At 39.4% G+C, this 13484-nt stretch overlaps 1 protein-coding gene across 1 annotated transcript; it reads left to right on the top strand.

Annotated features, from left to right (window-relative positions):
- The first annotated feature begins 584 nt into the window (after positions 1-584).
- Positions 585-3955, top strand: LOC135469825 (protein artichoke-like). Its single transcript, XM_064748435.1, has one exon. The coding sequence runs from the start codon at positions 585-587 to the stop codon at positions 3831-3833; it is 3249 nt and encodes a 1082-aa protein (XP_064604505.1). The 3' UTR covers positions 3834-3955.
- Positions 3956-13484: the final 9529 nt, after the last annotated feature.

The raw sequence follows: 13484 nt of genomic DNA, 5'->3' as shown, positions 1-13484 counted from the left end.
ACCCGTGAGAGCTGGAATGTGCGGGTGAATTACAATGAACTGAAGTGGGGGTGGGGGGTGGGTCTGGGACCACTGACAGCTACAGTTCGCCAGTGAACCAGTTACAGCTGGAGTGTGCTTTTGAAGCAGCTAGCAATGGAGTGTATGGGTGAACCAGCGAGAGTTCGGGTGTGCGAGTGAGAGCTGGAGTGCACGCGTGAAGCAGCAAGTGCCCAAGGGTGCCGGTGATTGTACGGTTTAGTAAGTGTGTAGTGTGTATCGTGTTACTTTGAATGCCGTATCCACAGAGAGCAACACACCGTCAGTTAAACAGGGGCCGTATTTGGGGTACATGTGTACGTTTTGTTAAGATACCAATTTTATATCACGTGCACATGTCAGTGTGGTTTACCTGGGTAAATTCTCAACGACTGCGTCACACACAAAATAAACATTCGTTTTTTTACATTAATTCAGTGTACTTAAACGGTAGGACCCTGGGCCTGACTTCCTTCTGACTTAACGTGGTCAAAGCAAGAATATATAAGTACGACACTACAGAGACTGATCAGCTCACGGCAGCGGAGTGTCTGGCAGCACGCAGAATGTTGCGATTTGTACACGGGTGGAGTTTGGTGGTCCTTGTTACCGGACTAGCGGCTGTTCACAGCGAAGTGTGTCAGGTTCAACCAAAGTGCCATTGTTCAAGACAAAGGAACACCACTATCAGCTGTGGCATATACACAGGGACTTTAATTCTTCCTCTCGGCTTTTCGAGTGTTAAGTTTGCCAGCCTGGAAATTCGCGGGAACCGTGAGATCAGGTATATTCCCAGTGGAACATTCGCTGGTTTGATCATACATATTTTAGACATACAACGCACCGGTATTTCTGATATCAACTGTGAAGCTTTCAATGGTATAGGTGAAACGTTATCCAAGATTTCCCTGCCAAACAATTGGTTAACTCGAGTGCCTGGTTGTGCTCTGGCTAGATTTAGATGGGCCACCGTTTTGGATCTTGGGAACAACAATATTACTGCTCTTGTAAAAAACCAGTTCGTCAGTCTTCCCAGCTTACAGGAGCTGAACTTGAAGAAAAATAGAATAATCACCGTTCCAAAAGAAGTATTTTCTGGTCTTCATGAACTAACTACCTTAGATTTGTCGTACAATCGTATTAAGAAGTTAAATTACGCGGTGTTCAAGGAGGCTAGCTCGTTGAAAACATTGAATCTTGGGCTAAACCAGATATATTACATCCATGCCTCTGTGTTCGATGGTCTTCGAAAGTTAGAGGTTCTGAGACTAAATGAGAATGAGCTAACCGATCTGGATAGCAGAAACCTGCTGACCACCGTAGAACTAAAACAATTATTCATTTATGGAAACAAGCTGACATATCTGAGAGAGGACCTCTTCCAGAAGGCCAAAAAGTTGGAATGGTTGTTCTCATTTAACAACAGATTTACTCACATCCCAGTTAAGACCTTTGCTGGATTGACGAAGCTTAGATTACTTTTGTTGTCCAACAACAACATTCGTAGTGTATATCCTGGAACATTTCAAGACCTGGTAAACCTGACCACGTTGGATCTTGGACTTAACCATTTATCAGGTGTGATAGGTGCTGGTATGTTTTCTGGTCTATTTAAGCTGTGGCGTGTAGATCTGGGCCGAAACAAGTTTACGGGTATTGACAGAAATGCGTTCGTTGATTGTCCTGAAATATCTGACATTTCTTTGAGGAACAATCTTCTCCACAGCATACCAGTAGGTACGTTTAGAAATCGTTTTCTTCATGACATAGATCTAAGTGGCAATAAAATTAAAGAATTACGTCCAGGTGTATTTGGCAACTCACGGATATATTCTTTAAACTTAAACCATAACCAAATATCTGTTCTAAGCCAGGCGACACTTCCGAAAGACACAAATTCCCTGTATAAACTACATCTACGAAGTAACAATCTGGCCTCGGCGTCATGGCCGACTGGGCTGGAAAATCTGCTGGGAAATCTGAAAGGAATAAATGACTTAGACCTGTCAAATAATCCCCTCGGATATATCCCCAGGAAGGTGTTACAGTTGTTTGGTACGATATGGGATCTTAATCTGAGAAATTGTAACATACACAAGCTGCCTACTTATGTTCTGAATATTTCTGAAAATGTAGATTTTTCCGAGAACAATATCCAAAGCCCTCTGTCATTAAGGTGTAAAAACGCCTTGGCGCCTAGAATTGATGTTTCCAGTAGTAACATTACTGCACTAAACATACAAATAAAATTCAACAACTGGCTTTATCTGTCGATTGTATGTGACAACAATAAAATTCATGACCGTTTGTTGATAGAAATATATTATCCAAAGAGCCTCAGACCTGACCTAATAATTTCCGCAAAAAACAATATGCTAGAGCAGCCCGTTCAGCTTCGCTTTAAAAGGAACCTTCGTAGTCAAAATGTCTCCTTTCCTACAACTGTCGATTTTTCAAACAACAAATACGTGAAGATAGAGGAATTTCCGTTAGAGGTCACACTTACGTCCAATGCTTGGGCTGAAATCTGGGATCCATGTAGCATATCGACCAAATTTGACATACACGTGAAGTCTCTGATCTTGTCGGGTAACGCCATCTCATGCATTTTCCCGGAAGCTTGTCTTGGGGTCGTTGAAAAATTAGATCTTCGGAATAACCGCCTGGAGGTTTTAGACAAGTTCATGATCAGGACGGATTCTCCAGCTTTTAGACTACAATATTTGGATCTTTCCGGGAACAGAATTCATCAAATTACTGCGGAGTCCTTAAAAGGTCAACAGAAGTTGAATAGTAAGATTGATCTTAGCCATAACAATCTTACTACCTTAGAGAGCTTTAAACCTCTTTTAGAGTTAAACAATTTTATATATGATCGTGTCCAGCTATCAGGAAACCCTATATCATGTGGATGTGAGCTTGCTTGGCTGAGAAACGATTTCGCGATTACCAAATTGAGCGATGTCCGCTGTCATTCTCCAAGCAGCATGACTAGTTATCTGGCCTCGTCTTTTCCGTTAGACAGATGTAGGAAGACACTGTCAGTTACTGACAGGAACGTCTCCTTGTGTAAAAATGACCCGGCAATAAAACTATCAAGTGTAGCTGTTGAAGTCGAAAAAGATGTAGCCAACGTATCCTGGGTAAAACATGGACATGGAACGATGACTGGCTTCAGGGTACGATACCGCTCTATTGATAATGAGAAGATGGAAGATGCATTGTTAGTTCAACCCGACGTGGAGTTTGTGGTTCTTGCTGACCTCCGGATGGACAAGATATACAAAATATGTGTAAGTGTAGTTCAAATTTCCAGGAGAAAGAGTCCGGAAATTTGTGCTGACGTTGATATTCCGGGTCCTTTCATCTTATCAAATAATCATACAACTAATGTTGGAGTTAACAATTCACTAAGTAACAACACAGATTATACTGTTAATGGAGTTAACAACTCATTAAGGAACATCACAGATTATACTGTAAATAGCGCCATTATTGGCACATCTTCAGCCTTAGGTTTATGCGTTCTGGTGGCAGGATGTGTGATAGTTTATCTATGTTTACAACGACGTAAATCCGGCAAATGTTTGCCAAATGTTTTCACTGTCAGTCCTACATCAGTAAATCCATCAAACCAATCTGACAGACCACCAGCTGTAACAGCTGACACATCGACTCCAGCAGAGCAGCCAGATGACGTTATAAATGTATATCTTCGACTGTCGACAGAAAGTGAAAGTGAAAGAGGGGAAGTAAAGATATATGAGACCATTGAAATGTCGAAGGAGTACGAAAATGTAAGCTTTAGAGCATGACACTATGGTCGAACGGTACGTAAACTAAGGTATGAAAAGGTAATTATCTTAAATATAAATGACTTACCTTCCATGAATTCACGAAAGCATTTCCTTGTCGATAAATAAAGAAACCTTGTAAAGGGAGTAGTTGTAACCAAGATAATTTATCTTTAAAGTATTTACCATGATAGATATGTTTCTCGCTTGTGTGCATACAAATGGCCTTTATGTATCTTTTCAGGCCACTGGAAAGGTCGTAAAGAATTGTTTCTTTAGAGTCTCAATGATTAGATTAATATGAATAGTTAGACCTTGCACACACCGGTTTCAGAGCAGATATTTCGCAGTTGCAGATATGTACATAAAACGTTCTATATAGCTACATGGTAAACATGCTATAACTGTGCAGTATAACAATACCGCATGTATAACGATTTGTCTGTTTTTATGTTTAAATTACTAAATATATTGTTTGCATATTTCTATTTCATGTCGGATAACTGAACAGTTGCCAGCTAGGCCACCAGATTATCTTTAGCCTATATGTAAGCATGATAAAAATTGCTCACAGCAAATCGCTGATAGTCATATCTCCGCCGTCGATTTGTCAGTTAAATGTACTTGTTTTAGTGACAAATTTTGTTCAAAATACCGCACATATGTATTGTTCCATTGGTTGCAAAATGTGTGTAAAGTTGTTTATACGTTTAGTATATATATCACATGATGAAACTTTCTGTCACTGCTTTGATTTAATATGCTGAGTTTAATTCCATAATAACGATTGTATGCCATTGCCAGATTGTGTTCAATGTTGAATTCTTACACAAATATATAGTTGCCCTGCTAAAGGGGAAAACATACATTTGTGGTCAAATATCCGAGTTTGGCCGATATGCCCAGTTTCAGCAGTTCAGGCCGTTTTGGTTTCTGTTGTTGACTTTCCTGACACCTAAATGACCTGCTATTGGAATGTCATGAGTTACCTTAACAACCTCATTACAATGACAAGCTTATACAAAAGACACTGAAACATTGGTAAATGAGCTGACCTTCACCTCCATAATCAGCTCACCATACTAAAATGGAACTGTTAGGTTCAAGTAAAGATTTATTTATTTATTTGATTGGTGTTTTACGCCGTACTCAAGAATATTTCACTTATACGACGGCACACCCCGGGGGAAACCCACGACTATCCGCAGGTTGCTGGCAGACCTTCCCATTTACGGCCGGAGAGGAAGCTAGCATGAGCTGGGCTTGAACTCACAGCGACCGCATTGGTGGGTCATTACACTGCGCTAGCGCGCTAACCAACTGAGTCAAGTAAAGAAGACAGAGTGAACTTGCCCTTAAAGCCAATGAACACACACTGGCATGAAGTACATGTCAGATGAAAGACCATTAAATACTGTCGGGGAAAATAGCTTGATTTATTTTTTAGAATAATTTTTGACTTAATAAAATGTATTTAAATCTTTGGATTCTACTGTGACCTTTTCTGATCATATTTCGACCAGGGATGTCACTTCAGCTTTTTTTTTCACTTCACATAGATTGCTATATTTCATCATTCAAAATGCATCTTCGTTTAGAGCTATGCATGATATCAACAAATGGACCTTAAAACGAACTGTTTGGAGCCAAAAATATTGTTGTGACGCCACTGATACCACCTGGGTCCCAGAAACCACACTGGACTGAGTGAGTGCTTGGGGTTTAACGTCGTACTTAGCAATTTTTCAGCCATATGAGGACGAAGGAATCCGTAGAGTTCAGGCTGAACGCCACGCGAGGAAGTTACAACCACCTCCTTTAAGGTCTTAGGTGTGACTCGACCCAGGATTGACCCCGCATCTACCTCTCCCGAAGCGGACGCTCTACCAACTGTGCTATCGGGGACGGTAACAACAACAAAGAATCCTATATTTTAAATGTATTTTATTTTAAAGTTGATTATGACTATCTATTTTCCTGGACAGTGGCTATTGGTCTTTCATCTGATAAATACTTTATTTTGGACAGGTGTTCTTTTTAAGTCCTTCTACAGTTTTATACTTCTTCTCTGGTTCATTATCTTTGTCTCAGTCATGAGCACCACTTTCGTTAACTTATCATCATTTTTCTCAATCTTCAAAAAATTAAGCCATGCTTTACAAAGTACTTTCTTACAGTCAGGGGCAATTTTACAGTCTACCATGACGGTCACGCTAAATGACGACACTAACTCTTTTGTGTTGGATTTATGACGTTCAGTACTGGGTCATGCCTCTCAGCTTGGAGTGACGCAGAGACGTCTGCTAAGTTACTTACCATTTTCCACTCTTTATGATTTATAACTTTATTTGATTGTTGTTTAACGTCGTAGTTGAATTCAATGCGTTTTGGCCATTGTGATTTAAGCATTAGTACAAAAATTATGAAGCGATTAAAAAATTCGTTTCAACTCAAAATGCTTTTTGTAATTATTTTAGCTGCATGGATTTATTATTAAAGGATAATTAAACGATTAGATTTTTACACGCGTCTAGATCACTTCAGAGTTTCAGCATGAACTCACTTTAGGGGTGATTGACAGTTATCTACTCTCCTGTTAAATGGCATTTTGTTTTTATACACGGATGTGAAACAAAACATGTCCATCAATGACGAAAACAAAGCAACTAGGCATGTTTATGATGGCTCGGTGTTTATGTAAGGATTATCGCCTTAGCTTGGGGCGTTTGATGGCGGTTATACACCTAGTAAGCGGTTATACACTAGATCAAGGGGCTTGGCGATAATCTGCTTATATAATGACCCTCGTGTTCACCTGAGAGTGCTTTATTTCGCTTATTGTCCAATTTCGAGGAACAGCTGGAGGAAATAAAATCATTTTTTTTTAAATAGAAGCGTTATTTAGCTGAAGGCAGTTTTGGCTTCGTAAGATATTTACAGTAATGATGCATGTAAGGCGACACCAAATTCAAATGCAGGCTACACAAATTGACACTATGTCGACTACGGCAAAAACACGGGTTCGGAAGATATCCGGTTAGCTCGGATCCGATAACAAGTGAAAGTACGATAAAGGATATCCAAATGTAGCATTTGTCTAAAATGTGCATATCTGGATACTTCCCACAGAAAAAATATTAGGCCAGTAACCAATGATACACCTGGCCGAAGTTGATACAGTATTGTTCACACACCTAACGACTCTTCATCAAATGACGGAAAAAGTTATTTATTTATTTATTTGATTGGTGTTTTACGCCGTACTCAAGAATATTTCACTTATTTGAGGACGGCCAGCATTATGGTGGGAGGAAACCCACGACCATCCACAGGCTGCTGAGACCTTCCCACGTACGGCCGGAGAAGGACTGAAATAATGTTAAATACGAATTTAAGCCAAAAGCATACATATGTGTACATACAAATGGTACACTTGGATAGATACATTATCACTAGGATGAATAACCTAAGCCAGAACTCTACATCATCGGGAGTAAATCCACTGCAGTGATGACACTGTGATGTTTGGTGGATGGTCACACCTAACCGGTGAAATCAGACATTCTCGACGTTAATAGCAAATTTTCATTCACAGGCGTTCAAATACGAGATACCGGTACTTCCTTTTAGGAAGTTGCCTCTCTTTGCCAGTATGGACAAGCGGTTTCTGATGGGGGATACCAAGGGTAACGTACAGCAGCTAAGTTCATCCCAGCCCTCATCTGAACAACATTCCAACGCTAGTCACAAATGAGTTATTCTCAGTAAGTCAGTGCCCAGGGTTTGCATCCTCTATTAACCCGGTAATAACGACAAGTGCCCAAGTGAACCCACCATTAAAAAGCAAAAATTGTTTGCCTGACCTCACTACACCTACGTTGGATACAAGACACGACATTTTCACAGAAACATTACTTACACCTGTAATCCAAAGCCACCTGGACAGTATTATGCAACGAGTTCAGTCGTTAGAAATGTAACCCAACCGGCAATGAAGGTTCTCAACGCTACAAAACGACAAATCACTGCACTAGTAAATAATGTAAATTCTCTTGAGAATCAAATTAAGAAAATGACAAAATTACCATGGTCCAAGGCGTCGATTTCATCACACTTCCAGGATGATGCATAACATATAGATAAAATTATCCCGGTTATTACAGTACGTTACATTTATTAAACAGACATGCAGAGATAATCAATTCTAAGCAAATATTAAACAACGTTTTCTGTTTATGTCAGCGTATTTCAATATAACGTGTGTGTTTCATCTTCAATATTCTATTCAATTTTTTGACAACCAAAATCTTACCAATAAAGATCTTATTCGAATTGCTAGAGAGATTAGGTATATAAATGTCGTTTCATACCTCTCCAGTTCTCTTGTTTTCATTTTATGAGCATAGGTACTGATATAGCAGTTGTTGTTTAAATGTTATTTAATAGTCTGGTGTCCAGATTGTGCTACTGGTCATGTTATCCTCTGCATGAGAAGCAGCTTAATGGTTAATAGAATGTAATTGTTCTGTTCAGTACTTTATTGATGTACATATTCATGTTTTCATTCTTGTTGTTGTTGACTAAGGCGTTTGTATTCTTAAAACGTATCATGCACAGAGGCCTCCGAGAATGCCAGCAGGAACTGGACTGAAACTCACAGCGACCGCATTGGTGAGAGGCTCCTTGGTCACTGTGCCGCGTCGGCTCATCAGAAATAAAATATGCGACTCTATAAAGAAATACAATGAGTTGCAGTGAGAACCTGTTTTTATCTGATGGGGATCAATGTCAGTATAACAGTAAACAACATTGAACATCTTCTTGTACTTTTGAATCAATCTCTCAGCCTTTTTATTTCCGGTTCGATACTAAAAGCGTCCGTCTATCAGTATGGCAAACTGCCATAGACACAGTTGTAAGACAAGTTCGAAAAAAGAATTTACAAATCAAATTTTGAAAGTGTTGAGTTATGGCTTTGAGCAATGGATCTGTCTCCGCGAAAAGCGTAATCGTTGAAGCTTCGATGAGACTCTCTGGTGTGAGCCTCTGTGTCCTGTGAAATAATAAAAAAAAACAATTCAAAGTTTCTAAATAATAGGAGAGTTCCGAGTTCTAACTCTCTTTTATCGCTAAACTATGGGACCTGTAAGAAATAACTACCCAGGCTATTCCGTTTTCAAAGCTATTTTCATGAGTGACATTTTGGCAATTTTTCATTTGCTGTTAACAAGACTACAAATGCCAGACTTACATCTTGATCAGTTGCTTAATTGTTGTAAAATAACGCAATCTAAAATTGGAACTTTCACTGAGTAAGTTGTATAACGATTCAGGTTCACTAACCCAAAGGAAGACAAGGAGTTTATAATTGTAATGTAATTATAGACGTACGGAATAAAGAGTAAAACTAGAACAATGACGACAGTGAGATATCTGGCAAATGGCCACACGTAACCAGCGAAACGGCCTCTTGTCAATATACCTCGGTCGGGGTTTTATTCTAACTGTTCATGTAAATGCATAAATAGTAACAATTTACACACCCCATAGCCCTATGGGTTAAGCAGAATTAGGTGACAAAAGATTGTAGAGATATTATTTGCAATGTATTAGACGCCACAGGTCTACAATTAATCAAAATACTGTGTTGTCATTACATTTAACACACAGTCACATTAAAACAAAGCAAAGGGACCAGACCTCAGCAGTACATGTCGTACTTGCACGTAATGAAGCAAGGAATTTACGCCGAACTTATTTTCGTCACTTGTAAATGTGACTGGGAAATATTGCTAAAATACTTCTACCGCGGTATTTGCTGCAAGACTGCCGACTTTTGCTTCAGGTGAGAAGTCTTGGCATAAGTCCGTTACTTATTTAAAATGGTGAATAGTACTACAATAATTAGAGTCATGGTGGTAGATTTTTCAAGGAACTACAAAGTACAACATTTTTTCAACAAACTACAATACATTGTTGTTACAATATTCGGTTTGAATGTATGACTTAAGTATCCCTAGAAGTTAAAACTTGCACAGAGACAAAGTGATCTAGTCCAGATCGCTGACACATTGCGTATCTAGAAGAGTAGATTTCTGTTTTCAATACTCCCATATTCTGGTCAAAAATGAGCAAATTCAGTCTGTGAACTTGTTGTCACATGAAACCCATAACTTTCCGGCTGCATATTCCAGTAACAAGGATGCCTTATTACTTCTCAGGAATGTCTGCACGAAATCATGTTTTTGGGTTCAAAATATCCCACTTTTCCAGGACTTTGTCACTTCCTACCTTTCTTAGAAGACTACAAAATATTAAACACGCTGTTATCAAAGAGACAACATATAGCCATTCACAGAATGGAAAGTTACATATTTGTGTCTTTCTCCCAAGTAAGGTCTTGGTAAATAATGGCACAATATTGTTGTTAAGTCAAGAAAGCAATAGACATTCAACATCTGTGTCCTTCAATGACTGGGAAAGAGGACTATTTGTGCAGCCGATGTATAACTGACAAAAACAACCCTTTGAAAACGTTACTTGTGAACATATACGCTATGGATTGAAGATGATACGGTATATGTTTATTTTATGTGTAGTTTTTATGTATACCAGGTGCGCAGAGGTGCATACAGAAAATACAAGTGTACATCAAAGCGAGATGGTCGGATAAGGTGGTAAAAATAGTATTTACCCTAAAATGATTTGAATTGTTTATTCAGATTTGTTTAAGTGGTCTTTTCAACCATACACTGTCGGAGTTTAGAGACCTGGATATTAATATGTAACGAAGACAGAATGCGTTTGTTTACATCCTTTATGGCCGACTGTCGACATACATGTATCTTGACAAGGGAATTTCCCAATCGCCTGAACTTTAAGAAGTGAGCGTAGCCTAAAGCCTGGTGCTCACGAGAGCAGTCTGTTTAGCTGACAGTCCCACTTCTACATCCCACCGGTAGATAAATTTACCTTATTGTCCGTCATTTGGTCAAACTTACATGAAATGTTGATTAAAAATTTTAAACCACTTTTCACAATTTGGCATACTTTAATTGTGATGTTATATCCTACGAAAATACAGGTGATCACAACAACAGCATAATATTAGCTACACCAGAGTGTGAGAGAATAACAGAAGACTGTAAAAAATCTGGTAAAATTTATACGAATAGATTTGAAAGAAAAAAGGAACCACCCATATGTAAGTTCTGCGAGATGCAATGGATGTGGCTAGCCTACACCAATCATCTACTTCCACAAATCATTACACCATATCATATGGTTCACTATTTAAATACAGGGGCATGACACTGAGACAAAACCTGGAGAGCAAATCAATTTGCACCTCATCTAACATTAAACTCCAGTTACTTAATATTTAAATTAGGGTAAATTGTAATAATTCATTCTCCAGTATAGAATTATCCCTGTATGCCATATATGAAACTGTGGGGTATGGTACTGATGTACTAATAAACTTTTATGTAAAATAAATAACACAATGACTTCGATGTAAATGTGAACCCTTAAATGTAGTAACTTTTCAGTGACATGGGTAATTATATATCTAGTATATATCCTTACTATACCTTGCTATACACAGATGACATTTGATACATGGCAATGTTTAAGTGTGCCATGGGTTGTATGTAATAGAAAAAGAAATTTTAGATAGAGAATGCCTTTAGTATGATTTCAACACTAGGTAGATAACAGCAAATGGCACCTTGCATATATATATATATATATATATATATATATATATATATATATATATATATATATACGATAATCACACATATATAGGACAGTGGTAGCCCCGGGTGGCTACTTCAGCTCCTCTCTTTATAGTGAGCTGGCGGATATCGTAGCCACAGGGGCAACCAATGGTACACCATATGCTGATGCCCGATAAGTCATTTCTAAACAATGGCTGCGGATCAAAACTGGTGTCAACTTTGGCTCCTACCTCTCAGCTCGCCGGACCGGCCCGGATAGCACAGTTGGTAGAGCGTCCGCTTCGGGACCGGTAGATCCAGGATCAATCCTTGGTCGAGTCACACCTAAGACTTTAAAAGAGGAAGTTGTAACTTCCTCGCTTGGCGTTCAGCATGAAGGGGATAGTGCAACGACTGGTTGACCAGTATCAGTATAATGGCTCGGGCGGGGCGGCTTACTTGCCTTCGGTAAGTCGTCTCAGTGATGCAGCACTAAATAAAAGAGCGGTGGAAATCCGTCCTGCAACAAGGAGGCACATTACACGTGGATGCACCCTAATGATTCCTTCGTCGTCATATGACTGAAAAATTGTTGAGTACGACGATAAACCCCAAGCACTCACTCACTCAGCTCGCCGGCATACACAACATCCCAGGTATATTCTTTTCGGTAAAGATACACGAGACTGAAAATCCTCTCACAGTCATCGCTGAATGAGCAGCCATTTTGCCTTCACCCTTAGGCGTTCGAAACCAGTGTGATCTCTACATGCCATATACCAGCCTCCTGCATACATATAAGAAGTAAAGGTATGAAACGACTTTTGCCGGCACCACCCATTGTCTCCAAAATACAAGAAATAAAGCCTTCAACCTCCAACTTTTTCACTCCCTTCCTTACCTGTGTCTAATATCTTCTCGAATCCACTGTTAGTATTTCCTTATCAGTGGTATTTTGTCCCACTGGGACTCATATGTGCTATCTGACCTCATAAGACATTGGTTGTGTCCACACGCCATCTTGCTTAGACTAGAACTTTGTTTCGTTTGGGTTTGTCTCCGTTTACAAGGGAGATAACCTATAGGAATATACATAATACGGTAAGATGGCGCGTGGACACAACCGATGAGGTCATTAGCACATATGAGTGCCACTTAGACAAAATACCACTGATGTGGAAATATTAACAGTGGATTCAAGCAGAAAATAGCCCCGGGTATAGAGGGGAGTGAAAAAGTTTGAGGTTGAAGGCTTTATTTCTTGATTTTCTTAGACATTGGGTGGTGCCGGAAGAAAGTTGTTTCATACTTTTGTTTGTTATATAAAGGCCTATATGTAGGAGGATGTTGTATGGTCTATTAAGGGTTTATGGACTGGTTTTGAACGCCTGTGCTTCACCACAGTTCTGGGCCTTGGAAAGGTTATCGTTCCTAGATGGCGTATGCGCGTTAAACCTGTAAAAGTTGTTGAGTAATGGTTAGAAAGTAAGAACAGTGGTACAGTAACAGTGACATACACAATATCGCACAACAAATGTACGATAAAATATCGTACCCTGCTTTGTGACACTGGACCCTGTAACATTTCTCGTCTACCGGCACTTTGATTGACAGCTATTGCGTCACATGGCCACAAGTTCCGAATTAACCCGAATCTATCATAGGTAGCGGTCAGGAGCGGGTCGTCTGTAAACAAACAAGCTGACGCTTGGAAAATTCAGCCTGAAGACTGATAGTTTAGAGCATTAATACACGAATATGGGATATAGCTGAAAGGTGTAATTTTGCACATAAGCTGTATTCGACCAACTCTATCATATTGCAGAGTTTCAATTTTCAGACCATGACCAAACTACCTAACTTTAATATCCATTGTTTCATGGGATTAGGCGCTTTGCGTGGATCGACTATTATTTGTGGCTAATGGTAAAAGTAGAGAGTCGAGTTACAG

This window comes from Liolophura sinensis, chromosome 7 (genome assembly GCF_032854445.1).
Source record: "Liolophura sinensis isolate JHLJ2023 chromosome 7, CUHK_Ljap_v2, whole genome shotgun sequence".
In the NCBI taxonomy this organism is placed as follows: domain Eukaryota; kingdom Metazoa; phylum Mollusca; class Polyplacophora; order Chitonida; family Chitonidae; genus Liolophura; species Liolophura sinensis.
This window is presented reverse-complemented; position numbering and strand designations above follow the sequence as displayed.